A 25,702-nucleotide genomic window follows, 5' to 3' on the forward strand; every position below is an offset into this window, starting at 1 on the left:
CTGAGTGCATTAAAAATTTTATTACCGCAATAGCCACACCACGTTTTCAACAAGGGTAAAGAGATTGCAAAACGTTTTCTTCCACAGTGTCACTGCTGCAAAAGTTATACCTGTGGAGGAAAACATTGTCAGCATGAGGCTCTTTTGCTTGTGGAAATGTGACTTCAGATGAGTAAACAGCATTTGGGCAACCCCTTGCATTCAGCTCCCCTTGACCGAAAAGTTCTGCTTTGCCAGGCAGAGTCCAAGTAATTCTTACTAACTAAACCTGCTCAAAGAGCACCCCTCTCCCGGGTGAGCTCTGAATGGGTGGAAAGTGAATCAGCCATGTCAAACTGAAGCTTTGCAAACTGCAAAACTGAGGGGTCTCTGATGACTGCCTCTTTGGGTCTAGTAATGAGTTCCAGGGACCAATAGTGCCCCAGCCAGCTTAGAGGGACTTCCTCTGTCAAGTTAAGGTCAGAGAGGACCCCTCATACACTGCTCTGGGAATGTAAAATGTGGCAGCCACTTTGGAAACAGTTTGGCAGTTCCTCTAAAGGTTAAACAGAGTTATCATACGGCCAAGCAGTTCCACTCCTAGGTATATACCCAAGAGGATGAAAACAAAATCTTGTACATAATTTCAAAGCAGCATTATTCATAATAGCCCCCAAGTAGAGACAACCCAAATGACCAACTGATAAATGAATACATAAAATGTGGCATAGTCATATAATAGAACAGTATTTGGCAATAAAAAAGAATGAAGTACTGATACATGCTACATGAATGAACCTTGAAAACGTCATGCTAAATGAAGGAAGCCAGTCATGAAGGACTATAGACTGTATGACTCTATTTACACGAAATGTCCAGAATAAGAAAACCTACAGAGACACAGAGTAAATTAGTGGATGCCTAGGGCTGAGGAAAAGGGATGTGCAGGTTGAGAGATGATAGCTAACAGGTATGGGGTTTCTTTTTAGGGTGATGAAAATATTCTAACATTGTGGTGATAGTTGCACAACTCTGTGAATATTCTAAAAGCCATTAAATTGCACAATTTAAATGGGTGAATTGTGTTTTATGGGAATTATGTTTCAATAAAATTTCTTAAAAATAAAAAAGATCCTGGAGGGTTATTAATCCTGAGAAACGAACCAAGTCAGGTTGGAGCAAGCACCAAGCATGAGAAGCTGGCCACTTCTGGCCTCTTCCTTCTCTTGCAGGTGTCTTTGATGCAAGGGGAAGAGTGTGGCCAAGCTGGCCTTCCCTCCAGGTTTAGCTTCAGAATGTAGCTTCTTGATGAGAGAGACCTCATGTGGGTTGGGGACTCTGGTGTTTGGATTATACAGCATGTGTTCTATATTGTACTTAAAACAGGAACTCCACCCCCACTTAAATACTGAGAAATCCAGACATTTTCACATTGCATTGCACTGCCAGACCATATGGACTTCTCAGTTTCACATCCAGCTGGCTGAATTGATGGGCACAGTGGAAAGAACCCTGGATGGGCTGTCAGAAGACCTGGGTCCCAGTCCTTGTTGTGCCTCACAACTGAGTATAGTAGCCCCCCATTATCTGCAGTTTTGCTTTCCATGGTTTCAGTTACTCATGGTCAACTGAGGTCCCATAATAGGAAATGGGAAATTTTAGAAACAAACAATTTGTAAGTCTTAAATTACACATCATTCTGAGTAGCATGATAAAATCTTGCTCTGTTCGGCTCTGTCCCACCCAGGACATGAATTGTCCCTTTGTCCAGCATATTTCCTATTCATATAGTATGTATGAATAGGAAAAAAACCCCATAGTATATGTAGGATTTGGTACTATCTGAGGTTTCAGGCATCCAACTGGGGTCTTGGAGCATATCACCCATCCCCACAGGTAAGGGGGTCTACTGTACACAAAGTGATGGTCCGTTGACTGTGACATCTGATCCTTCCAATAATACACTGAGCAATTGGGATTATTGCCACTTTTACAGCCAGCAAAGTTAAGTCATGCAGCTGAGCAAAGTCTTGGTGTGTGTTTTGAAAACATTCTAAAGTCCAGTATTTTTCCCTTTAGATTCCCTACATGACCTTAGACAAGTTACTTGACTTTCCAAATCTTATTCCTCATCTTAAAATGAGAGCAGTTGAGAGTCGACATTTATGTTTCCTTTATTCTCTAATATCCCATTGTTTTTAAATTATCCTCTTTTGAGGTGTCATTCTTTCCATATTTTAAAAACAGTTATGTTCTCTCCCAATGCCTACTAAGTAGGATTCTATTCTCTCAGAATGGAAGAACTTGTCATTATGAGCCAGATTCCTAACACAGTATGTATCCCTCTAATGCTATAGTCTCCAAACAAACCTGTTTACATTAATAACTGAACATCAACTGGAATTAACTCAGAGATTTCCCCTATGTGCTTCCCAAGTGCTTTCCTTATAGTTTGAGATAAAACAGTCATTCATATTTGCCTGTTTCTTGAATCTGTGCCTATCTGTGCCTACATGCCTTGCCCCTGCCAAGTTGAATTTTGCCTAAGGAAAACAATTTTGGTTTTTCAAAGTAAATCAGATGGATGGATGTAGAGTTGAGATGAACACCTGGGAAGATGAATGGATGGATGGGAAGATCAAAGAATGGCTGGAGGGCCAGAAGAATGATGAGATAGGTGTCTGGGTGGATGGGTAGAGGAATAAGTGAATGGGTAAGTGAATAAGTGATTAAAAGGATAGAGAAATGGATAGATGGGTAGATGAATGGATGAGTAGATGGGTACATAGATGAGTAGGTGGGCAATTGGATGAATGAATGCATAGACAGATAGATCAATATGTAAATATAAATAACCAAACTTAGATGCAATAAAAAATACATACTCGGTCCCATCTTCACCACTTTGCACTGTGATATGGGAAGCCCCCAGTTTGGGCTCGAATAGATTTATCACATGGTTGTTCCAGAGGAACTTAACTTTCTGTATTTTGCCAACATTGAGATCCACATCAATAGCATGCATATGACTTGCATCTGGTTTGAGGGATCCTCTGAAAATATGGACATAAAATGTTATATCAGCTGGATATATGAATACATAAGATGATCGCAATCTGTCACTTCTCTAAACAATAGTTGCTGCTGTTGGTTTTCTGCAAACACCTCAAATGACTTCATATACATCCAGGGGCTGCCATAACATAAAAGTATTTGTGCAGAACACACCTTTAAAAAATATTCAACTCCAGATTTCCACTGTTTTAGTTTTTATCTACAGCTAAGTCCAATATTTGGGGTGGCATATTAATGGTCTAAAGTTTGCTACAGGACCATTTGGGGCAATGTCTTATGTTTAAAGATGCATGTGGTTCAGCAGATGCCATTTGTTAGCATCTCATGTGTATTACAGGAATTTGTCAAGGACATTTAATTCAACACAAACATTTTTATGTAAAAGTTAGTGCAAAAACAGAACCTAACTTTATTGCACAGGTTATGCATTCATCTAACACATATTTACCAAGCACCTCATATGCCCAGCAAAGGCCAGATGCTGAGGCTACACAACATGGATGAGATGGCCACAGGCTTCATGTGTATACCTGGTGTGTGAGGATGGGGTGTGTGTTGGTTATATGCCATACAGATGTGCCTTGCCTGAAGAGATTTTGATATTTGCAAAACTCAAGTCAGAAAGGAAACTATAGGCAATATCCCTGATGAACACAGACACAAAAATCCCCAACAAAATGCTAGCAAACCAAATCCAACAGCATGTTAAAAAGGTAATACATCACAATCAAGTGGGTTTTATTCCAGGAATGCAAGGATGGTTCTACATATGCAAATCAACAAATGTGATTCAACATACAAACAGAATCAAAAACGAAAAATATATAATAATCTCAATAGATGCAGAAAAAGCTTTTAATAAAATTTAATGTCCCTTCATGATAAAAAGCCCTCAACTAACTAGACATCAAAGAAACATACCTCAAAATAATAGAAGCCATATATGACGATCCCACAGCTAACACTATATCGAATGGAGAAAAGTTGAAAGTATTCACCCTAAGAACTGGGACTAGACAAGGATGTCCACTCTCATTACTCCTATTCAACACAGAGCAATCAGGCAAGAGCAATCAGGCAAGAGAAAGAAATAAAAGGCAACCAACTGGAAAAGAGGAAGTCTACTTATCTCTGTTTACTGATGACATGATTTTATACCTAGAAAATCCTAACAATTCCCCCAAAAGTCTGCTAGGCCTGATAAATCACTTTAGTAAAGTTTCAGAATACAAATTAATGCACAAAAGTCAGTTGTGTTTCTCTACACCAAAAATGCTCAATCTGAGAACAAAATCAAGAACTCAATCTCATATACAATGGCCACAAACACAAAATATACCTAGGAATACATTTAGCCAAGGAGGTGAATAACTTCTACAGGGGGGACTATAAAACACTGATGAAAGAAATTGTAGATGACACGAACAAATGGAAAAACATCCCATGCTCATGGATAGGAAGAATCAATATCATTAAAGTGATCTACAGATTCAACACAATTCCTATCAGATTAACAATGCCATTTTTTACAGAATTAGAACAATTCTAAAATTCATATTTTAGAATATGAACAAGAAAGAGCCCCAAAAACCAAAGCAATCTAAGCAAAAAGAACAAAGCCAGTGGTATAACATTACCTGACTTCAAACTATACTACAAGGCTACAGTAACCAAAACAGTATGGTACTGGTACAAAAATAGACACATATATCATATATCATTGGAACAGAATAGAGAACCCAGAAATAAAGCCACATATCTACAGCTAACTGATCTTTGACAAAGTTAACAAGAATAAACAATGAGGAAAGGGTTATTGAATAAACCTAATCAATAAATGGTGCTAGGATAACTGGCTAGTACAAAAATTAACTCAAGATGGGTGAAAGACTTAAACGTGAGACCTGAAACTATAAAAATTCTAGAAGAAAACATAGGATAAAACTCCTGTACATTGGCCTAGGTGAGGCAGGTGGATCACCTGAAGAAAGGAATTTGAGACCAGCTTGGCCAACATGGTGAAACCCCATCTCTACTAAAAATGCAAAAAAATTAGCCAGGTGTGGTGTCGGGCTCCTGTAACCCCAGTTACATGGGAGGTTGAGGCAGGAGAATCGTTTGTACCCAGGAGGTGGAGGTTGTAGTGAGCTGAGATCTGAGATCTTGCCATTGCACTCCAGCCTGGGCAACAAGAGTGAAACTCCATTTCAAAAGAAAAAAAAGAAAAAGGAAAACAGAAAAAAGTAAAGAAGTTATGACTAAGACCTCAAAGCAAATGCAGCAAAAACAAGAATAGACAAATGTGACTGAATTAAACTAAAGAGTTTCTGCACATTAAAAGAAGCAATCAATGGAGTATACAGACAAACTACAGAACGGGAGAAAATATTACAAACTACTCATCTGACAAAAGATTAATATCCAGAATCTATAAGGAACTCAAATCAACAAGAAAAAAACTAATAACCCCATTAAAAAGTGGGCAAAGAACTTCTCAAAAGACATACAAGCCTCAAGCAAACACATAAAAAACTCTCAACATCACTAATCATCAGAGAAATGCAAATTAAAACCACAGTGAGATACTATCTCATACCAGTCAGAATGACTATTATTAAAAGGTCAAAAAAATAACAGATGTTGGCAAGGATATGGAGAAAAGGGAATGCTTACACACTGTTGGTAGGGATGTCAATTAGTTCAACCCCTGTGGAAAACAGTATGAAGATTTCTCAAATAACTTGATAGAAAACTATAACTTCATTTTGACCCAGCAATTGCACTACTGGGTATCTACCCAAAGGAAAAGGAATAGTTTATCAGAAAAATCCTGCACTTGTATGTTAATCACAGCAATATTCACAATAGCAAAGTCATGGAATCAACCTAAGTGTCCATCAGTTGTTGATTGGATAAATAAAATTTGGCATATAGACAACATAAAATACTATGTAGATATAAAAAGAATGAAATCATGTCCTTTGTAGCTACATGGATGAAGCTGAAGGCCATTATCTTCAGCAAAATAACTCAGAAACAGAAAATCAAATACTGCATGTTCTCACTTATAAACAATGGGTACACATGGACATAAAGCTGGAAAGAATAGACACTGGGAACTCCAAAAGAAGAGAGGTTGGGATGGGGATAAGGGTTAAAAATTTATCCATTGGGTGCAATGTTCACCGTTTGGGTAATAGATTCACTAGAAGTCCAGACCTCACCATTATACAATATACCCATGTAATGAATCTGCACATGTACCCCCTGAATCTAAAATAAAATAACAAAAAAAAGAAAAAAACAATCTAGTCAGATGACTGACATTCCAAAAGGAGTTAGCATATGACTCATTTTAAATAGTGAGTTCCTCCTCTCTGGGCCTCACTCTTCTCATATGTAAAATGGGATGATTGAACTAGACACTGAAACTTTCTTCCAGCTCACATCCTAGGATTCAATGGTTCTGTATAATAGATGCCTAGATCCATAAAGCACTTTATACTCAGTCGATTTTGAATAATCTATTATGGAAAGTATGATCATTTCGCATTACTAGTGAACTTACTTGAAAATTACTAGTGAACTTACTTGAAAACCTCATATTGTTCCGAGTTTCCATTACTTCCATACAAAGCAATCCTGATGTACCCATTCACTTCCTCTTTTCCAGAAAGTGTGACTGATACCTTATATCTCCAACCTGTCCAAAGAAATACAACCCATTTAATGAACTCATCTTATTGAAAAAATAATCTATGAAAACATTATTGCTCCAAGCTGTGAATCCTCCAGGGGTAAGAGGTAAGAGGACTGTGACTTAATTGAATTCCTGGGGCCCAGGAATTAAGGGGGTAAGGTTCTAGGTGGGAGTGAGGGACTCAGGGGTCAGTAAATATTACGGTTCAGCACAGTCCCTTAGGAATACAGCAAGGTATGTGCTCTTGATGAATGAAGGGCAGCTGATACTGCACATGTGTATTTTGACTGATACATAGTACAATGAACTGAATTCATATGGGTAAGAGCCCACAAGAATGGGATCAGTAACCTCATAAAAGTGACCCCAGAGAGCTCTCTTGTCCTTTTTCCACCATGTGGGAGTATACAAGAAGACAGCAATGTGCACCAGAACCTGATCGTGCTGGCACCATGGTCTTGGATTTCCATCCTCCAGAACTGTGAGAAATATATTTCTACTATTTATAAGCCACCCAGTCTATGGTACCATGTTACAGCAGTCTGAAAAATGAAGACACTGGGTGTATTGCATGTTGTTTTGTCACTTGCCTTCTTACTTAATACACCTTACAGATTTTCTCTCTTCAGTATGCAGAAGTATAACCTTCTTTTTAATGGCTACACGTAGTATTTAATCTATAGTATTTAGTCATTCACCAACTGGCGGACATTTAGATATTCCCCTCAATCTTTTGCTCTTAAAAACAAAGAGCGAGCATGCTTGAACACATCATCTTATGCACACATGCAAGCATTTCTCTATGGTACATTCTGAGAAGTGAAGTTACTGGGTTAAAGGAATGTGCATACAAAATTTTATAGATACAGCCAAACTGTTATCTTTTATGATAAATATTTTGAGGATTACAGGAAATACTGTTATGTGAAAAGTGTTTTGTAAGGTGCTGATATAAATTTTTAAATTTGAAACTCCCTTAGAAAATAACTGCTCTTCTTTCCAGCCATTATATGATATTATTCATAGTAAATGAATCTTGATAATTTTTCTGTCTTGTACTTTTAAAATAAGAAACAGGGCAAAATGACATCACCACAAAGTGTGTGTGTGTGGGATATAGGAGGACCAATATAATAGTCATGACTGCAGTGACTTCTTGACTTACAGTGACTTTCACGTTGCCCTCTTCTGTTAATTGATGCATCCTTCCTACACCAGGGGTGGGTGAACATGTGACCCAGCCTGGGCCAATCATTATACTTTTCTCTGCTGGTCAGGAGTATTGGTTAGAGGGGAGAGACCCAACACAAATTCCATTTCACTGTCCTTTCATTACAACTTAAGCTTGTTGTAGTTAAGTTTCTATCCATCGTTACCAAGGATACTGACTAATAAGGCTGGCACACTTTTTAAAATTATCTGCAAGAATTTGAAGTGAGTAAAATGGAAACTTACTAGTAAAGTTACCACTCTCTCCTGTGTTCAGGAAAAAGGTTTGTTCCACAGCACTGGTTTTCCCCTGAAATTGGTCAGCATAGTGCCCCATTTTGGGGCATCCTCCAGCTGGACAAGGGAAACAGTTATTCTAGTGGAAAAAGAACCATAATGTGTCTGTTAGTGATAGACCTTTGACTCACTCACTTAATCAGTCAATTCATCTTCCTTCCTATGTCTATCTACCTATCTACCCATCACCCACCCAACCACCCACCTTTCATTTACCTACGCAACCATCCATCTACCCATCCATCCGCTATCCATCCTTTCATCTACCCATCCATCCATTCTCATACCTATCCACTAATCCATCCATTTCTGCATCTATCTACCCATGCATCCATGCATCCATGAGTCATCCATTATCCTACTTATCCACTGATCCATGCATTCCTGCATCTGTCTACCCATGCACCCATGCATCCATGCTTCCATCCTTGGAATTGTGCATAGAACTGTGCTAGGCCCTGCAGAGTAGCCAAATAAGTGCCTTGAAAACAAGTCAAATCCAGGAAGCAGTAAAATTAAAACATGACTGGGGAATGCAATACAATATATTTAGGAAGAAGTAAATGGGAGAGATAACAAGTTATTTCAAAAGAAGTGAGGAAGGGAAGATCCAGGACCATTTTCACTTTAATGTGAATTATTTCTCCAGACTTGTTGATTCTTATTTGTTGTTTCTCAAATGATAGTTCTGTAATTAGGCCCAGAGGAGGCAATTTGCTGTCTTCGAATCAGGGATTTGATTGCTTTATGCCACAGTGTCATTGTCATCTGCTCTTTGGCCTCATGCCACATCCAAAATGCATGGTGTGTAGAGCTATTTTGTGATTTGGAAGAAATAAGACAAGTACTAGAGGCCACGTTGCTATCCATGACCCAGCAAGAACTAGCACAGTGAAGGCTTCTCACTGAACACTCACAGACCTTGGAGATCAAATATGATGTCCTTTTGACCTCAGTTCAACCCAAGAATGTCAAGGTTAAAATTAGTTTTGAAGGACAAAATGTGAGCTTAAACATCTTAACCAAGTAATTAAAGTTTAAGTCATCAAATAGTGAATGAATTTATGTCATCAAATAACGAATGAAAATTAAATGAATGTCTTTAGTTTTAATACACTGACAAGGACCTGCTACTACCCATTGAAGCATCCCCTAAAAAATCAAACAATTTCAGAGAGTGGGATATTCTGCCAAATACCTGGTCTGAAATCCTCATAAGTGGCAAGTCTTCAAAGACCAAGAAAAAATGGGAAGCTGTTCTTGATTAAAGGAGACTAAAGAGACAACAAAATAATTGCAATGCAAGAAAAAAAAAAAAAAAAAAAAAGAGAAGAAAGGAAGGAAAGAAAGAAGGCAGGCAAACAGACACAGCTCTAGGGGCATTATTTGGATAACTGGAGAAGCTTGAATATGTACTATATATTAGAACATATTAGTGTATCAAAGATATATTTCTTGAATGCTATTCTATAGGAGAAGGATCTTGTTTTTAAGAGATGGAGGCTAAAGTTTTTATAAATAACGTGTCATAATGTCTTTAATTTACTTTCACATAATTTAGAAAAAAGTATACATACACACATATAAAATGTTAGCAATTGGTGCATCTAAGTGATAGGTGTATAGTATTCATCATTAGTCTTCTTTCACCTTCTTTGTAAATTGGAAATTTTTCTAAATGAACAACTGGGGACCCTAGTAAGGGCCCACCACAGTCAGGTCTGTGCCTTCCCCCTCCAGCCCAACCTGCTGCCCGGGGGAAGATGGCTTTGTGAGGTGCAGAATTTCCATTACCTCCTTTCATTTGTTGCAGAGTTACATCTCTTGGTTCTGTTCTAAGCCACAGGAACACAAAAACACCCCAAACAGAGCCACCAACATCTTCCTCAGCCTCCTGGGGTAACCTACCTCCTGAAACTCATTGTAGGAGGCACAGGGATAGCCCAGGAAGCCATCGGGGTTGAGGATGCTGCTTGAGTAATACTCGAAGCTTCGTAGGTGATTACAAGCTGCAAAGTTACTAATTCCTGAAAAACAAAGACCCTGGGAGCTCAAAGGAGGCCTTTCACTTTTAAGTGTGAACAATCCATTCTGACTAAGGAGGAATCACCTGCACATTTCACCGATGGGTGTCGGCTCCTGAATACCTTGGGACATTTGCTGAGGAGGGACCTACTCAGGGCTAGGTGACGGTGGAGGAGTGACACGTCCTGACAAGCACCTTTGTCCATTCTTCCAGGGGCCAGGCACGTAACACAAATGAATGAGGAGGCCTGGGGGCCAGGAGTAGGGTGGGGTGGTAGGGGAGAGAGAGACACAGAAAGTGACAGAGAGGGAGAGAGAGGCAGACAGAGGCAATTGGTTGGGGGGAGAGAGAGAGAGACAGAGAGTCAGAGAGAGACAGAGAGTTGGTGGGGGAGAGAGAGAGTAAGAGAGAATCAGAGAGACAGTTGGTAGGGGGAGAGAGAGAGACAGAGAGTTGGTAAGGGAAGACAGAGAGACAGAGACAGAGAATCAGAGAGAGACAGAGAGAGTTGAGGGGGAGAGAAAGAGAGAGAGTCCGAGAGAGACAGAGAGTTGGTGTAGGGGAGAGAGAGACAGAGAGTCAGGGAGGGACAGAGAGTTGGTGGAGGGGGAGAGAGAGACAGAGACAGAGAGAAATGGAGAGAGAAAAAAACACACAAAAAGAGATAGGATGAGAAAGAGATTCAGAAAGACAGAGAGAGAGGATAGATAGACAGAGGAGAGGCAGAAAGAGAGAGGAGAAATGCAGAGACAGAGGAGAGAGACATAGAGAGGGTATATATATATACACACACACACACTCTCTATAGTATATATACACACATACACTATTATATGTATTATGTGTATATATATAATATATATGTATATATAGAGAGAGAGACTAAGAGAAGATAGCAATAGCTGTAAAAGGGGCCCTCTAACCCTGCACAGTCTAGCCAGGTGTTACATGTTCAAAGCCCCAAATTGCCTGGTCCTCTGATTTTTCATAAGAAGCCAGTACCTCCACTTGTACCTGAAAACCTTCGCATGCATGAGTGGAGGCAGCGCATCCCCATCTTAAAAACAGTTACCGTGCCGGCCCATCCAATGCTGCTGCAGACCACATCCTATCTCTGTGAGGACCCCAGACACACTGGGCAGGCCTTCCCCATCAACCAGGCTTTTTGATTCTTCCTCTTTGCTATGCAAGGCACAAGGTAAAAGTGGTGACGGCAAGGTGGCCATGACCTCTGGCCACTCTCTCACTGCATTTTATTTATCATCCTTTCCTTTTGAAGAAGTGTGGAAATGTGTTTTTTTCACTTCTCTGGCTCCTTGGTAGAAAACTTCCCATGGAGAAATGCACAGTGACCCTGGCACACTTGTGGACCACTCCTGGGGGGTCTGCGGGGCTTTATCGCCACCCACTGAGAAAGGAACACTTCTCTTTGTGCCCAAGGTGGCTTCGTTGTCCACGGCTCCCGGCCCTCGGCCCAGTGACTTCCAGCTGAAGCCAGGTTCCCTGTGCCCACGTCAGCGCTCATCACCCGACAACAGCACCTGTTTCAAACTTAATTGTTTCTTTCATCCAAAATTGCTGCCCTGGGACCCCATAATGGAGGAGAAAGTGGATTTAATTATTCCTCAGTGCCCACTGCCTGGGTGACTCGGAGCTTGACACAATAGAAACACTCCAGTGCTCATGGGCTGGTTCACTCGAAATTGCCTCTCTAATTAAACCTGGGCTCATTCCTATTATGTGTGCCCTGCTCATCGTTTGTGGGAGGCGGCAGCTATTATTGTGACTCTGGTGCACTTTCAGGGAGCCTGGAATGGTCACATCTCCCCAGGAGTTACCTGAGGGGACAAAAGCTCCGTTTATGTGCTGGTGGATGCTGGCAGTCGCTTTGTCGACTCTACTCTTTGACATTAAGCACGTGGAATATTAAAATGCCACACAAAGCTACTCAACTCAATGTAAAAGTACATTTCATGACTGCTTTGGACGAGGCCCTGAGCAGGGTACTGGAGTGTCTGAAATGTGCAAAACACAGTCCTCGGCCTTGGGGAACTCCTAGCTCAGAAAAATAAAGAGTAAAATGATTACAGGCCCAAAACCTCCCTTTTCAGAGAGGAGAGTGAAGCCTCGTGTCAGGGCAGGAGAAACAGGAATCAAAAAAGGCCAGAGCAAGGGGCAGCAAATCAGATGGGGCAATGAGGTCACCTAATGGCGAGGCATGGGCCTGCTCTCTCAGATGAACAGAAATGTACACAGTGGCCAGCAGCCACCACGGGTCTCCCAGACCTCCAGGCCCCCGCTCCTACCCGTGCACCCCAAACCCACAGAGCACATCCCTCCTTTGTCTTCTTCTCAGCGAAGTCCCCTTCCATTTCTAGCACCTAACAACAGCAACCAGCAAGCAAGACAAGCAAGTCAAGGCCTTCACATCTTGGCCTATGCCCTGCAGTTCTTCAAGGAGCAAGCGCTGCAGGTAGGATGGGTGGTCAAAGCCAGAGCCAACATGCCAGCCAAGCCGCTATCCCAGGATCCTGACAACAGGCAGATACACAGGCTGGGGCATGAGATCACGGCTTTATAGTTAGGAATTGGGCTTAGATATAGAGTGGTCTTGGATGAGCTATGCAATTTTTTTTTCCTTTTTTTTTTGAGACAGTCTCACTCTGTCACTCAGGCTGGTGCAGTGGTGCTATCTCGGCTCACCGCAACCTCCACCTCCTGGGTTCAAGTGACTCTCATGTCTTAGCCTCCTGAGTAGCTAGGACTACAGGCGCATGCCATCACGTTCAACTAATTTTTATATTTTTAGTAGAGATGGGGTTTCACTATGTTGGCCAGGTTGTCCTCGAACTCCTGACCTCATGTGATCTGCCTGCCTTAGCCTCCCAAAGTGCTGGGATTATAGGCATAAGCCATCACGCCCAATTGAGTTATATAATTTTTCTGATCCTCAGTTTTTAGATCTGCAAACTGGGGCTAATCAGAGTAATCATCTCACAGCATTATTGTGAAAATGCCTGGCACATTTTCACAACACTCCATAAACGGTGGCAAATGGCAGCATTATGAAGGCCAGCCCATACGTTCGGCTTTCTCCCCAAACAGAGCAATTACTGTCTTACTTCTTTAATTTACATACCTTCCCATATTCCATCAATATCAATAATGGTTGAAAGCATATTTTTCTGACACCCCGGCATTTCCTCTCCTCCATTTGGAAAGAAATCCAGATGGCCCACCTTTTGGCTCATTCCAAAACCTAAAACATTTGAAGCAGAGATAAACGGCGAGGTGAGTGGTCCCAAAGTTAGGTTGTGGACAGGGCAAGACCCTTTTTGGCAAATTCTCCCTTCATCACAGCTACCACTGCCTCTAGCTCTGCAGAAAGTTCTCAGAGATGGGTGCTTGGCAAGATGAGGAGGAAGGAGAGGGCAGAGGAAGTGAGATGAGGAGGAGGCTGGGCTCTGGGTAAGTGAGACACAGATGTGTATCTCTGTGTCTCAGAAAGTCCTGGATCATATTGATATGCCCTAGTACCATTATGCACCAGAAGACATATCAAGACTGGTGCAATCTGTATTACTTTACTCATTTAAAAATTTTGATGTCTACATTATATTGTTATGTGGAGACTACATAATGTTATATTGTGAGCCATAGCATATGGCTAGGATCTTTGGCTTTCAAAGCGCACGAACCCGTGATCAAATCCTAGTTTTACTTACAGATTTTGTGATCTGGGACAATTACTTAACCTAATTGAGCCTCAGTTCCTCAGCCATGAAATGGTGATAATAAAGCCCACTTTTTAGAGTGTTACAGAATTAATGAGCTAATGTATGCAAAATGCTCAGTGTAGCACACAGTAAACACTAAGTAAGTGATAACATCATCATCATCATCAAAAACATATCCTTTATTGGCAAGTTTCATGAGTGGCTATGTAAGAAAATATTGAAAAAAGAACACTGATTTTAGAAGAATTAAATAAAGGGATAAAGTCTCCAACAAAACAAAGTGTAACCAAAGCTTTGACTGAAGAAGTAAGAAAAATATTCAAAAATTAACTTCGTATTTTGCAAGTACAGGTCAAGTTTTAAGAATAAATACTTCCGCCACATTAGTTACTGGTAGATTGGGGAAGGATGCAGAGTTTGAAGATTGATTGACAACATTTCATAGACTACAGAAGGGTTTTTGTTTAACCCAGGACTGCAGGCTGATTCCACTGGCATTGTACTAGCTATTTATTTGGGACTGGTACCCATTTTGACTGGTTGGTACCCAAGCCATTCCTGTAGCTATTTCAAATGACCTTCCCTGCTGTCTGTGTATGTGTGTGTGAGAGGGGATATCTGGACCCAATGTCATTAGCTGTAGCACAGGTCAGCAGGAGACGGGATTGAGGAACTCACCTAGGGAAGGAACTATGGGAGCAGAATCTGTGTGAATCACATCCACAAACATGGCGTCAGATGGGTCCAACCGAACCTCCTCAGGCGTACCCTGGAAGCAAGGCTCTGCTGGATCCAGCCCTGAAAGAGAGAAGGTAGGCAGGCTGAACTCTAAGAACTGGGATTTAAACCCAGTACTGGTAGACTGCTATGGTTCTAGGGATTGGGTCTGCAGCTCTTGGTCTGCCTGGGAGAGAGAGTCTGGGACAGAAAGGCTGGGAATGGGGTCATTGCCTGTGGATGAACATTCAGAAATTCCCAGTGCCTGGCTCCGTGAAGGATCTGGGTAGCCTCTGTACACCCCTCCTTTCCCTTTTGCTTTTTGTCCTCACATGTTACCATTTGGCTACTGCTCTCAGAGGCTGCAAGACCCCAGGCCTTACCCAGTTGCACGCATCTACTCCTTTGTGTGACTCATGCCATTCTCCAGCCTGCTGTGCCCTTTCCCACATTCCTCCTTTATCTAAATCTTTCTCCTCCAAACCCAGCTCACACACCACCTCCTCATGGTTAAATGGAAAATCTAACCCCTCTCCTTCCTCAGCCCATTCCATCCACATTGTATTATTTTGCAAGCTGCTTTGATTTTTATTTGCCTACTTAGTTGTCTGCCTCCTGGACTAGACAGTAGATTTCCTGTGGCAGGGGCTGTGCCCAGGTCATCTTCAGAGAGAAACAGCATGGGAGGAGGAGGCCTCTATTCTTGCCCTAGTTCTGCTGCAGGTCAAATGTCTGTCCTCTCTGAGCTTCTGTGTCCTTGTCGGAAAAGTAGGAATAATGACAACCACCTACCTTAGAGGGTCGTTGTGAAACCCTCATGAAAAGATGTAAGAGAAGGGACTTTGCAAACTGCAAAATTCTACATAAACACAAACCAATACCCCCTCATCCTTCACCCAGTGCCTTGGGCAAAGGGACATTCATTAAATGTTGAGATGAACTGTTTAGAGAAGTTACACACTGATTTGGCTACACAAAATAAATAGTTATTTGTGTCTTTGCCTTGTATGCATTCAGTTTAGTGCTTCATTCATCCATTCAATATTTACTGAGTACCTTCTATATGGCAGGTCTCAGTGTGCATTTGCATTTTCTGTCTTTGCCTGGCACAGTAAAGACATTCAAACAATTATGTGGAACTGATGAATTTTTAAAACCATCTCACATTTTTTCTTTTACTTTGCCATACTCTGAAAATAATAGTCCTTAAGTCATGGATTTAATGTGCTAGTTAAATCTTTCTCTTTTCTTTGAGATCTCACTCTGTAGCCCAAACTGGAGTGCAGTGGCACGGTCTCAGCTCACTGCAAGCTCCGCCTCCCGGGTTCATGCCATTCTCCTGTCTCAGCCTCTCGAGTAGCTGGGACTACAGGTGCTCCCCACCACGCTTGGCTAATTTTTTGTATTTTTAGTAGAGACAGGGTTTCACCTTGTTAGCCAGGATGGTCTCGATCTCCTGACCTCATAATCCACCCGCCTTGGCTTCCCTAAGTGCTGGGATTACAGGCGTGAACCACCGCACCCAGCCTTGCTTCTTTTCTTTTCTCTTTCTCTCTCTCTTTCTTTCTTTCCCTCTCTCTTTCTCCTTCCTTCCTTCCTTCCCTTTCTTTCTTTCCTCCTTTCTTTCTTTCCTTTCCTCCTTCCCTTCTTTTCTTTCCTCCTTTCTTTCTCTTTTCTTTCTTTTTCTGAGATACGGTCTCCCTCTATTACCCAGGGTGGAGTGCAGTGGGGCTATCACAGTTCCCTGCAGCCTGGAACACGTAGACTCAAGCAGTCCTCCCACCTGGGCCTCTCGAGTAGCTGGGACTACAGGCGATAGCCATCACGCCTGGCTAACTTTAAAAATTTTTTGTAGAGACGAGGTTTCACCATGTTGCCAAATTGGTCTCGAACTCCTGGCCTCAAGCGATTCTCCCGCCTCAGCCTACGAAAGTGCTGGGATTACAAGTGTGAAAAAAATGAATGCATTTTTATTTTTAATTATCTATTTTCTAATACACATTATGGAAAATTATTTTTAAATTTAAGACCGGTCATCACAAAAAAATGGTACCCTGGAGGACCAGCAGGGGCGCCCTTGGGAAGACCAGCAGGGGTGCCCTTCGCCGTGCACACCCGGGGGCCTGGGACTCCGGCCCGGAACCCGTCGACCCCTACCTGTGATTCTGCCCACGCGGCCCCCCAGCCTCCTGCCCGCCTCCGCAGCCGTGTGCGCGCCTAGGCTGTGGCCGATGAGATGCACGTCCTCAGGGCCGTACCCCAGCTGCGTCTGCAGAGGGATAGCGCGTCAGGAACCACAGCACCGTGTGAGGACCGGGCGCCGGGCCCTGCCAGGGCTGGGGGCAGGACCCGGGCTCGAAACTCGACCCCCACGGCTTGAGCACGCCGCCTGGGGCAGGGCGACCCCGCTCACCATCTGCAGCCTGAGAGTCCCGCGGGCCGGCTCGTGCTCAGGGCAACAGTGCTGACCAGCGGCCACCACGCCAACTGCAGGCCACCTGGGCTGGCGAGGCACACGGCCTGCCGCCCCGGACCGCCCCACCCCCAGCTCTCTTCCCTCGTCCCTGCTTGGGGTATGGCCTGTCTGGGAGAGCGCCGGTAGAGTGGGCCCTATCTCTGCCCTGCCCCGCCCCGCCCCATAGATCCTGCAGAAAGGTCCAGGGCCTTCCCTCGTGGGTTGGCCGAGGATGAAAACTCATCTTCTGCACTGGGAGCTGCTGGGCAGCCCAGACTGCTCTCTGACCCCTGCAGAACAGCCTGCAAGGAAGCTCTATTTCAAAAGCGGAAACGGAGGCTTAGTTTGCCTCAGGCCCCGTAGCTAGACAGTGATAGGGCAAGGTGTCTTCAGGACAGCAGGCAAAGAGGAAGGTTCTTCATCTTGGGAATGGTCCTTCTTGATTACAAACCTGGGCTACTGGCTGCTGGCCCCTACCCATGCCCACGGGTCCCCAGGCTGCCTCTCTGCGCCACGTGGTGCGTCCCTTCCCCTCTCTCTGACCCCTACCCACAGGACAGGGCCCAGGCAGGGTTTTACCGACAGTGTTTGTATTAAGAAAGCTGTCTCCGCCCCCACGACCCGAATGTTTTGCACGGCTTGGGTGTACATTGTCCGGGACCCGTGCCTCCAGTCCACACAGATGCAGTTCACCTTCTCCACTTCAAACAGTTTCTGGGGAAGACAAACAAGGGAGAGAAATCAATTTATAAACAGCCCCCAGTTACATACCCCACAGATAGGCATTCACATCTGTCAAACACCTAGCCCATGCCAGAGTTTTGATATTCCTATACCTGCCATGATGGCACCCTCACTGCAGTGCTATGGACTGGACATGCTAATACCCATTTAACAGATACGGAAACTGAACCCCAGAATAGGTAAGTGACATGTCTAAGGTCTCACACATCGTTAGGAACACAACCAGGTTAAAAAGACCACTTACTAAGTCAGATGTGAACAGACTACTACTCAATTACATGTCAAATTCATCTCCTGGTTGCACCAGCCACATTTCAAGCGCTGAATAACACACATGGCCAGTGGCTTCTGATTTGGACAGTGCATATATAGAACACCATCATCACTGCAGAACATTCTGTTGGATAGCGGTGCTTTAGAGGGTAAAATTTAAGTGTTTTTTAACATCACAAAGGGGTTTTGCATATGTCATCAAGGATAAATGCCCAGTAGTTTGCTGCAGTCTCTACCTCGAGACTTTTTGACTGAACTCTGGGTGTCTTCAGCCTCATAGGAGATTGTTGGCTAGAAATTCGTAGGTAGGGAGACTTTGGCAATGGATGCCCTTGGGAACTGGGCTTTGCTCGGTGGTGTTAAAAAAAGACCCATCTCTCTCTGAAGTATTTCCTTTCCTGGTCTAAGGGAAACTGGGGGTGCAGTGTTTGAATCTGTGTGTTGGGTGCTGGTCTCACCAGGGAGTGGCCAAGTGGTGGGGCCCTACCTTGCACATTTCCGACGGCCAGCTGTCCTCTCCCTTGTCTAAGAAGCCATGGATGATGAAGCGTGTCTTGCGGTCCAGTTGGAAGTTTGAAGCTTCAATGGTGTCTGGTTCTGTGCCAGTGATTAGCTGGTTTAATTTAAAAAGATTAATTTGAATGTTGGCCTTTCCAAGCCACAAGCCTATTACAGCCAGTTTCAGAACTGATATCATAGCTTCAACACCCATGAAGTTGGGTCGGACTAGAAGGAGCTCCTGACCTGGGGTTGTGGATAGAATTCAGAAAGTCCAAGTTCACGGACTCTCTGTTTTAATTAATCCTTAATCCATATCTAGTATTTCAGTTAATCACAAAACTAGACAATAAACCACAGTGGTATTAGCAACTCCTGTGACTCTGCCCCTGGTAGCAGTCACAGGTATTTTCAGGTCATAATATAATTATTGCAGATATCTAAAAATATCATTTGTACTCATAAATATTTTAAATTATAGTAGTTATTAGGCCAACCGCTAGATCTTGTTATTTAGTGAGATATAAAAAGCACATGTATGAATATATCACGTATTTATATGTTTAAATGTTTTGGTAATTATTATTATTATTATTATTTTCTTTTTTTGAGATGGAGCCTCACTCTGTTGCCCAGGCTGGAGTGTAGTGGCCAGATCTCAGCTCACTGCAAGCTCCGCCTCCCAGGTTTACGCCATTCTCCTGCCTCAGCCTCCGGAGTAGCTGGGACTACAGGCACCCGCCACCTTGCCTGGCTAGTTTTTTGTATTTTTTTTTTTAGTAGAGACGGGGTTTCATCGTGTTAGTCAGGGTGGTCTCGATCTCCTGACCTCGTGATCCGCCCGTCTCGGCCTCCCAAAGTGCTGGGATTACAGGCTTGAGCCACCGCGTCCAGCCAATTATTTTTCAATATAATTCATTTCTTTTGTAATCCAATATGTTTTGTTTTTGCATTTAAAAACATTGACCTGGCCAGGCGCAGTCACTCACGCCTGTAATCCCAGCACTTTCGGAGGCTGAGGCGGGCAGATCACAAAATCAGGAGATCGAGATCATCCTAGTTAACACAGTGAAATCCCGCCTCTACTGAAAATGCAAAAGTAAAATTAGCCAGGCACGGTGGCGGGTGCCTGTAGTCCCAGCTACTCAGGAGGCTGAGGCGGGAGAATGGCATGAACCCGGAAGGCAGAGCTTGCAGTGAGCCGAGATCACGCTACTGCACTCCAGCCTGGGCGACAGAGCGAGACTCTGTCTCAAAAAAAAAAACAGCAACAACAAAACAAAAAAAAAACCAATGACCTAAGAAGGGGTCTTTAGGCTTCTCCCAGGTGGTGAAAGAGGTTCCTGGCACAGGAAATGTGAGGAACCCCTGGACCAGAAGCTTAAGCATGGAGGCAAATTCAGTTCAGTGGAACTGTGAGACTTTGGAACGTACTTCTAAATTACCACGGGCTGCTCGGACACCCTTCCACCAACCCCTACAGACGAGACACCAGAAGAAGGATCACAAAATAAAAATAGCACAGTAACCATGTCCAGGCTGACTCTGGGCTGGCAGCACTAAGAAAGCTGGGCTGTCACATAGAGTCCCACAGTGCGTGACCTCAGAAACCTAGAGATAGACACCTGGCTCCCTAAACTCTGTCAGGGACCAGAGCTGTGAGCTGCTGGATTCTCAGCAATGTCTTCCTTGAAACTGTCTCCTGGTCACTTCTGACACCCTGGAGCAAGTCTGATCTCCTTTTGCCAGGCAGACCTGCTGCAAACTGGAGGTTGCTCCAGAGGACCTCATCTTTTCTCTGTTGTGGTTACATGTCACCTCTCCCCTACCTGTCTTCTAGCTCTTCAGGAAGGATGTACACCTGCCCTCACCCCCAATGCCCAAAAGGCTTCTCTCCCTCCACTCTCCTGTGTAGAAACGAGACAGAGTTTCCAGTGGCTACACCAGGCCTGGGCTTCTCCATAGATGCTACTCATAGTCCCTTCCTCCCAGGAAACAGGGCATTTATGCTGGGGTAGCCGCTGAAATTCTCTGCACCAGTGTGTGTGAATGTGTAAGTTTCTTGGTTAGGCATCAGTAGATTTCATCAGATACTCAGGCATTTATGATCCTGAGAGCTACACATTGGATTCTATGTCTAGAATCCAATTTCTAGAAAATTCCAAGGCAGTGACTTATGCCCTAGACAGCCATGCAAAGACTCCACTGTGGCAGCCCAAATATACCCACCATGCAGCGTTTACATGCCCACTCTTACTTGGAAGGCGTTTGGATTTTCATTTGTGTACAGAAGAAAGCGGGTGTCAATGTCCTCAGGGGACCAGGGAAGTAATTTTATAGGTCGCTGAAGGATTCCTGCCCATGGTTTTTCATCAGAAAAGCAGCCAAGTTGTCCATAGCAGATCTCTTTTCCTAGGGTGAGCCACAAACAGGACATGTGTGAACTTCTGGAAAGAAGCAATGTCATATCCATACAGGAAAACTCTGCAGGACAGAGCCCAGGTTTGGCTAAGGCCAGTGCTGGTCTTTATCTTTGCCATCAACATTTCCGAAACTTCTGGGATGATAAGAATCACCTGGGGGCTGGGGCATGGCAGGGTGGGAAGGACAGTGTGGGGAATAGGTGTATTGCATATACACATTCATAAGTCCCTCCCTCAGAGATTCTGATTCAGAGGGTCTGGGGTGGGGTCCTGGAAACACATATTCAGTAAGTGCCCCTTACCATTAGGCAAATTGGGGAATTGCTGATGTATAGGTTGGTGCAAAAGTAACTGCGGCTTTTGCCATTGTGGTGCAAAAGTAACTGCGGCTTTTGCCATTGAAAGCAATGGCAAAAACCGCAGTTACTTTTGCACCAACCTAATACAAACTGCTGCCTTAAAACCACCTCTTTCAGGAAACTTGCAGCTGGCCCTTTACATGTAAGCATCCAATAGTGAGTATTTATCAAGTGCCTACAAACGCCGTAGCACAGAGTTGTTAGTTTGTTTTGCCATCTCTATTACATACAGCATAGGCCATGCCCACACCAATTCACGTGTCTTGAAGTCATTCTTTTATGCATATTTTTTCAAATGATTCTCTGCCGTTTCATATTTTCCCTTTTGCTCTGAAAAGATAAGTTTCTTAAGAACAGGAATGATTTGTGTATCACACTACGTATGGTACAAACTCAATACATGTAATCCGTGATCCAAATAACCACATCTAAGTCCGAGAGTACTTTCTGTGTCCGTGACATAAACATGATCACAGGATATGGTCACTAAAGGTGACATAATTCCAACCCAAAGGATTATAATGGGTCCTGTCTCTTATGCTTCCTTAACTCCTGTACTGATGATGCCAAATATTGAGGAATCATTAAAAAAACTCACAATAGTTAATACTTGTTTACTATGTGCCAGATACCATGTTAGTACTTTACCAGTATAATATCATTTAAGCCTGAAAACACAAATATGGAATTAGTATTATCTCCATTTTCCTGCTGAGGAAACCAAGGCATAGAGAGACAAGGTAAGCTACCCGCGGTCACGGCTAGTGGTGGAGGCAGGATTTGAACCCAAGAAGTTTAACTGGGAATGAAGCTCGAACTCGAGGGGACACAAAGATAAACGAGATATGAACCCTGTCCAGAAAGAGAGGAGCTCTAATAGGGAAGCAATGCCGATGGCGTTGAATTCATTCCAGGAAGAGGGTGCACGCTTGGAGGTGGACTCTAGGAGGCTCAAGCAATGTTTGCCCCAGGGGAAAGGTAGCTGGTTAAATGAACGGGCCCGAATGCAAGACATTTGGGCTCTCTTAAGTGGAGAGCAGGAAAGCATTGGAAGGTGTGAGTTGGTGAGGGTGAGGGGAGGTGGTGGCGGCAGCGGCAGTGCTGTGCTTCCATAGGCAGTCCTGCTTTTTTGGGACTTGAGTACAGGGGGCTGAGAAGCGGAAGAGCCTAAGGAGGCTGGGGGCAGTGAGAGTGAGGCTTGAGGCTTGGCCCTGATAGGGTTTCTTGCAACTCGGGAGGACCAGAAGCTGGGCAAGAGGGAAGGCCCCAGGAGGAAAGACATGAGGAGACAGCCTGGCGTGAGCCTTGGGGAATGTCCATATTTGGGGCAGGAGGAGGCTACAGGTCAGCAAAGGATATGAAGAGGGGTTGTATGGCTGGAGGGGCAGTCGCACCCACCCCGGGCTCAGCTGTCAGCAACCCAGTCTTAAATCATGGCCAGGTTGGAAGGAGAGGCCAAGAGTGGGCTGGCGGGGTTGAGAAGACAAGGGGGAAGGGTCACAAGGCAGAAGAAAGCCCCCACAGGGACCCAAGGAGACCATGTCTGCTACGGCAGGGCTTGGGGGGCCAAATTGGGCAGTGAGGTGTTCTGGCAGGAGAGGAGGTGAGGCAGCCTCCACGGAGAGGGAACGGCTCCCAGAGGAACACGCCTGTGAAGGCGTAGGCAGATGGGAAGTCAGCAGGCTGGGGCTCAGGGGGCTCCAAAAGAAAGCGAGGTGATTTGTGTTTTAGGATAAGTAGAACTTGAATATCTGTATCTCCTCTGGACAGAACCAGGTGAGGGGAACAAATTGGAGAGACAGAAACGGTGACTCTGAGAAGAGGACACGTGGGCATGATGGCAGAAAGGCAGGCTTGCCTGGCAAGACTGGGCTTTCTTGGGAGGGGGCACGTCCACGTGGCTTTGGTCTGCAGGCAGGGACAAGGGCATTGGGACCCAGTGGGAACACCACACCCTCCACTTGTCCCAGTCATAAAAGCCTTTGCAGGAAGAAGGGGGCCAAGGAGGAGGGTTACCAGAGATATTCCCGTGTCCAGCACATTGTTCTGTGTCTGCCTGAGAGTCAACATTCTCTGAGTGGCACAGTTGTTTTCTCTAAGTAACGATAATGCTCTTCATAATCATTATAGTAGTTATTAATATACCTCTAGCTGCCTTACCAAAGGTCAGCCCAGGCATGTCACTTTCTCCCTAAAGGAACAGTGACAGCATCCTCACCTCTGACTGTGGCCAGCAGGAGAAGGCCGAGGGTCCAAGGAGGCAGCATCTACATGGATGGAAACAGACACTCACAGACCCACGTGCACAGTGAGGCTGGCAGGGGCAGGACCCAGCCGAGTCAGGAGCCCCGGTCACACGGACAGTGAATGGAACAGACACCCAGCAACCCCGGGCCCCACAGGCCTCTCCCTTGAGGTGGGGACCCTGAGGCTGAGTCCTCCCAGTGCACAGGGAGACAGCAGCACGCTAGGATCCTGGACTCACAGACTCCACTGTAGCGGCTTCTCTGCCTCTGGGCCATGCCCCTCTTGTAGCCTGGGCTGCCCCAGCCCTGCCAAATCCCCTGCCCACATGGGGCCCTGACTTACCATGCTGCACCAGAGCTTCCACTCAGCCCAGCAGGTTGGCTGCGGCCTTTTATAGCCAGGCTTTATCCTTTGGACTCCTTAGAGGAAAGGCCGGGGCAGGATAGATAAGGCACTGCACGTGGGTGCTTTGAACCTAACTTATCTTGAACACATAAAACCAGCTCAACCGCAGGAGCAGCCATGGTTATAAAGCGAGATTCAAGGACAGGAAAACCAACTTTGGAGAAGGGAAAGAGCTCGGTTAATCTGAGTTTGCAGGTTTAGTTGCCAAGAGTTTGTGTCCCCAAAGTGGTAACAGGGAAACATCATGCCGTACCTAGCATCTCTGGAACAGAATCCCTTTTGACACATGAACCCCCAAACCCACTGTGTTGTCCTGTTGCTCTTGACAGACTGTGCAGGGCTAGGAAGTCAGGAGACTCGCTACTCAGTGGAACTGACTGTTTTTGAAGACACACACCTTGCTTACTTTGGGGATGGAGTAGGTGGAGAACTACCCTACCTATTAGAGAATCTAGACAGAGAACAAAAATGAAGGCAATCTCACAGATGAAGCTCCGAAGAATAAAATGGGGCCAGGCGCAGTGGCTCACGCCTGTAATCCCAGCACTTTGGAAGGCCGAGGTGGGCAGATCACGAGGTCAGGAGATCGAGACCGTCCTGGCTAATGCGGTGAAACCCCGTCTCTACTAAAAATACAAAAAATTAACCGGGCGTGGTGGCGGGTGCCTATAGTCCCAAGTACTCAGGAGACCGAGGCAGGAGAATGGCCTGAACCCGGGAGGTGGAGCTTGCAGTGAGTGAGCCGAGATCATGCCACTGCGCTCCAGCCTGGGAGACAGAGTGAGATTCCGTCTCAAAAAAAAAAAAAAAAAAGAATAAAATGAACATGAACACTGTTCAAATACAACTTTGTTTATAAATAATACAGCTTGTTTTAAAAGTATTTCTGATCTGCACAGACTGTACCTCGACCTGGAGATAAGGGAAGGTATTTTCTTTTCTTCACTGCTACAGAAGAACCTGGGTGAATAACCAGGTGCCACCCTGCCATGTTTTAAATGGGCATGTAATTTAGACACACCAAAGTGCAAACATCTTAAGTTGAAAATATAAGTACAGTTTAGGGAGTTTTGACAAATATATACTCCTATGTATATTCCCCAGATCAAGATATAAAACATTTCCAGGCCGGGTGCGGTGGTGGCTCACACCTGTAATACCAACACTTTTGGGAGGCCGAGGCAGGTGGATCATGAGGTCAGGAGATCGAGACCAGCCTGGCTAACACAGTGAAACCCTGTCTCTACTAAAAATACAAAAAAATTAGCTGGGCATGGTGGCGGGCACCTGTAGTCCCAGCTGCTCGGGAGGCTGAGGCAGGAGAGTGGCGTGAACCCGGGAGGCAGAGCTTGCAGTGAGCTGTGATCGAGCCACTGCACTCCAGCCTAGACAACAGAGAGACTCCATCTCAAAAAAAATAAAATAAAATTTTCAGCAGCCAGATCTTTCTACCACCATCACCACCCTTGTAACAATACTCTGATTTCCGTCATCATGGGTTCCTTTTGTCTGCTCTAGAATGTCATATAAATGGAGTGATACAGTATGTATTCTTTAG

General features: G+C 44.4%; 1 protein-coding gene across 1 annotated transcript; it reads right to left on the minus strand.

The window, feature by feature from the left end:
* LOC111550759 (pancreatic lipase-related protein 2) lies at positions 1-24,218 on the minus strand. Its single transcript, XM_023224321.1, has 13 exons — positions 24,082-24,218; positions 23,711-23,759; positions 20,968-21,122; positions 18,700-18,825; positions 17,775-17,909; positions 16,898-17,009; positions 14,702-14,821; positions 13,426-13,545; positions 10,169-10,287; positions 8,210-8,339; positions 6,646-6,757; positions 2,865-3,032; positions 1-110 (listed from the first exon to the last, which is right to left on the minus strand). Exons 1-13 carry the CDS (start codon positions 24,082-24,084, stop codon positions 47-49), a joined length of 1,413 nt encoding a protein of 470 aa, XP_023080089.1. The 5' UTR covers positions 24,085-24,218; the 3' UTR covers positions 1-46.
* Between the last annotated feature and the right edge of the window lie 1,484 nt (positions 24,219-25,702).

Source organism: Piliocolobus tephrosceles, chromosome 9 (genome assembly GCF_002776525.5).
Source record: "Piliocolobus tephrosceles isolate RC106 chromosome 9, ASM277652v3, whole genome shotgun sequence".
Lineage (NCBI taxonomy): Eukaryota > Metazoa > Chordata > Mammalia > Primates > Cercopithecidae > Piliocolobus > Piliocolobus tephrosceles.

Coding starts and splice junctions, on each gene's coding strand:
- LOC111550759 (XM_023224321.1), bottom strand. Junction 10,288..13,425: donor TATTGATGGAATATGGGAAG/GTATGTAAATTA, acceptor TTTGTTTTTCAG/GAATTAGTAACTTTGCAGCT. Junction 111..2,864: donor AGTGGTGAAGATGGGACCGA/GTATGTATTTTT, acceptor TTTCCTCCACAG/GTATAACTTTTGCAGCAGTG.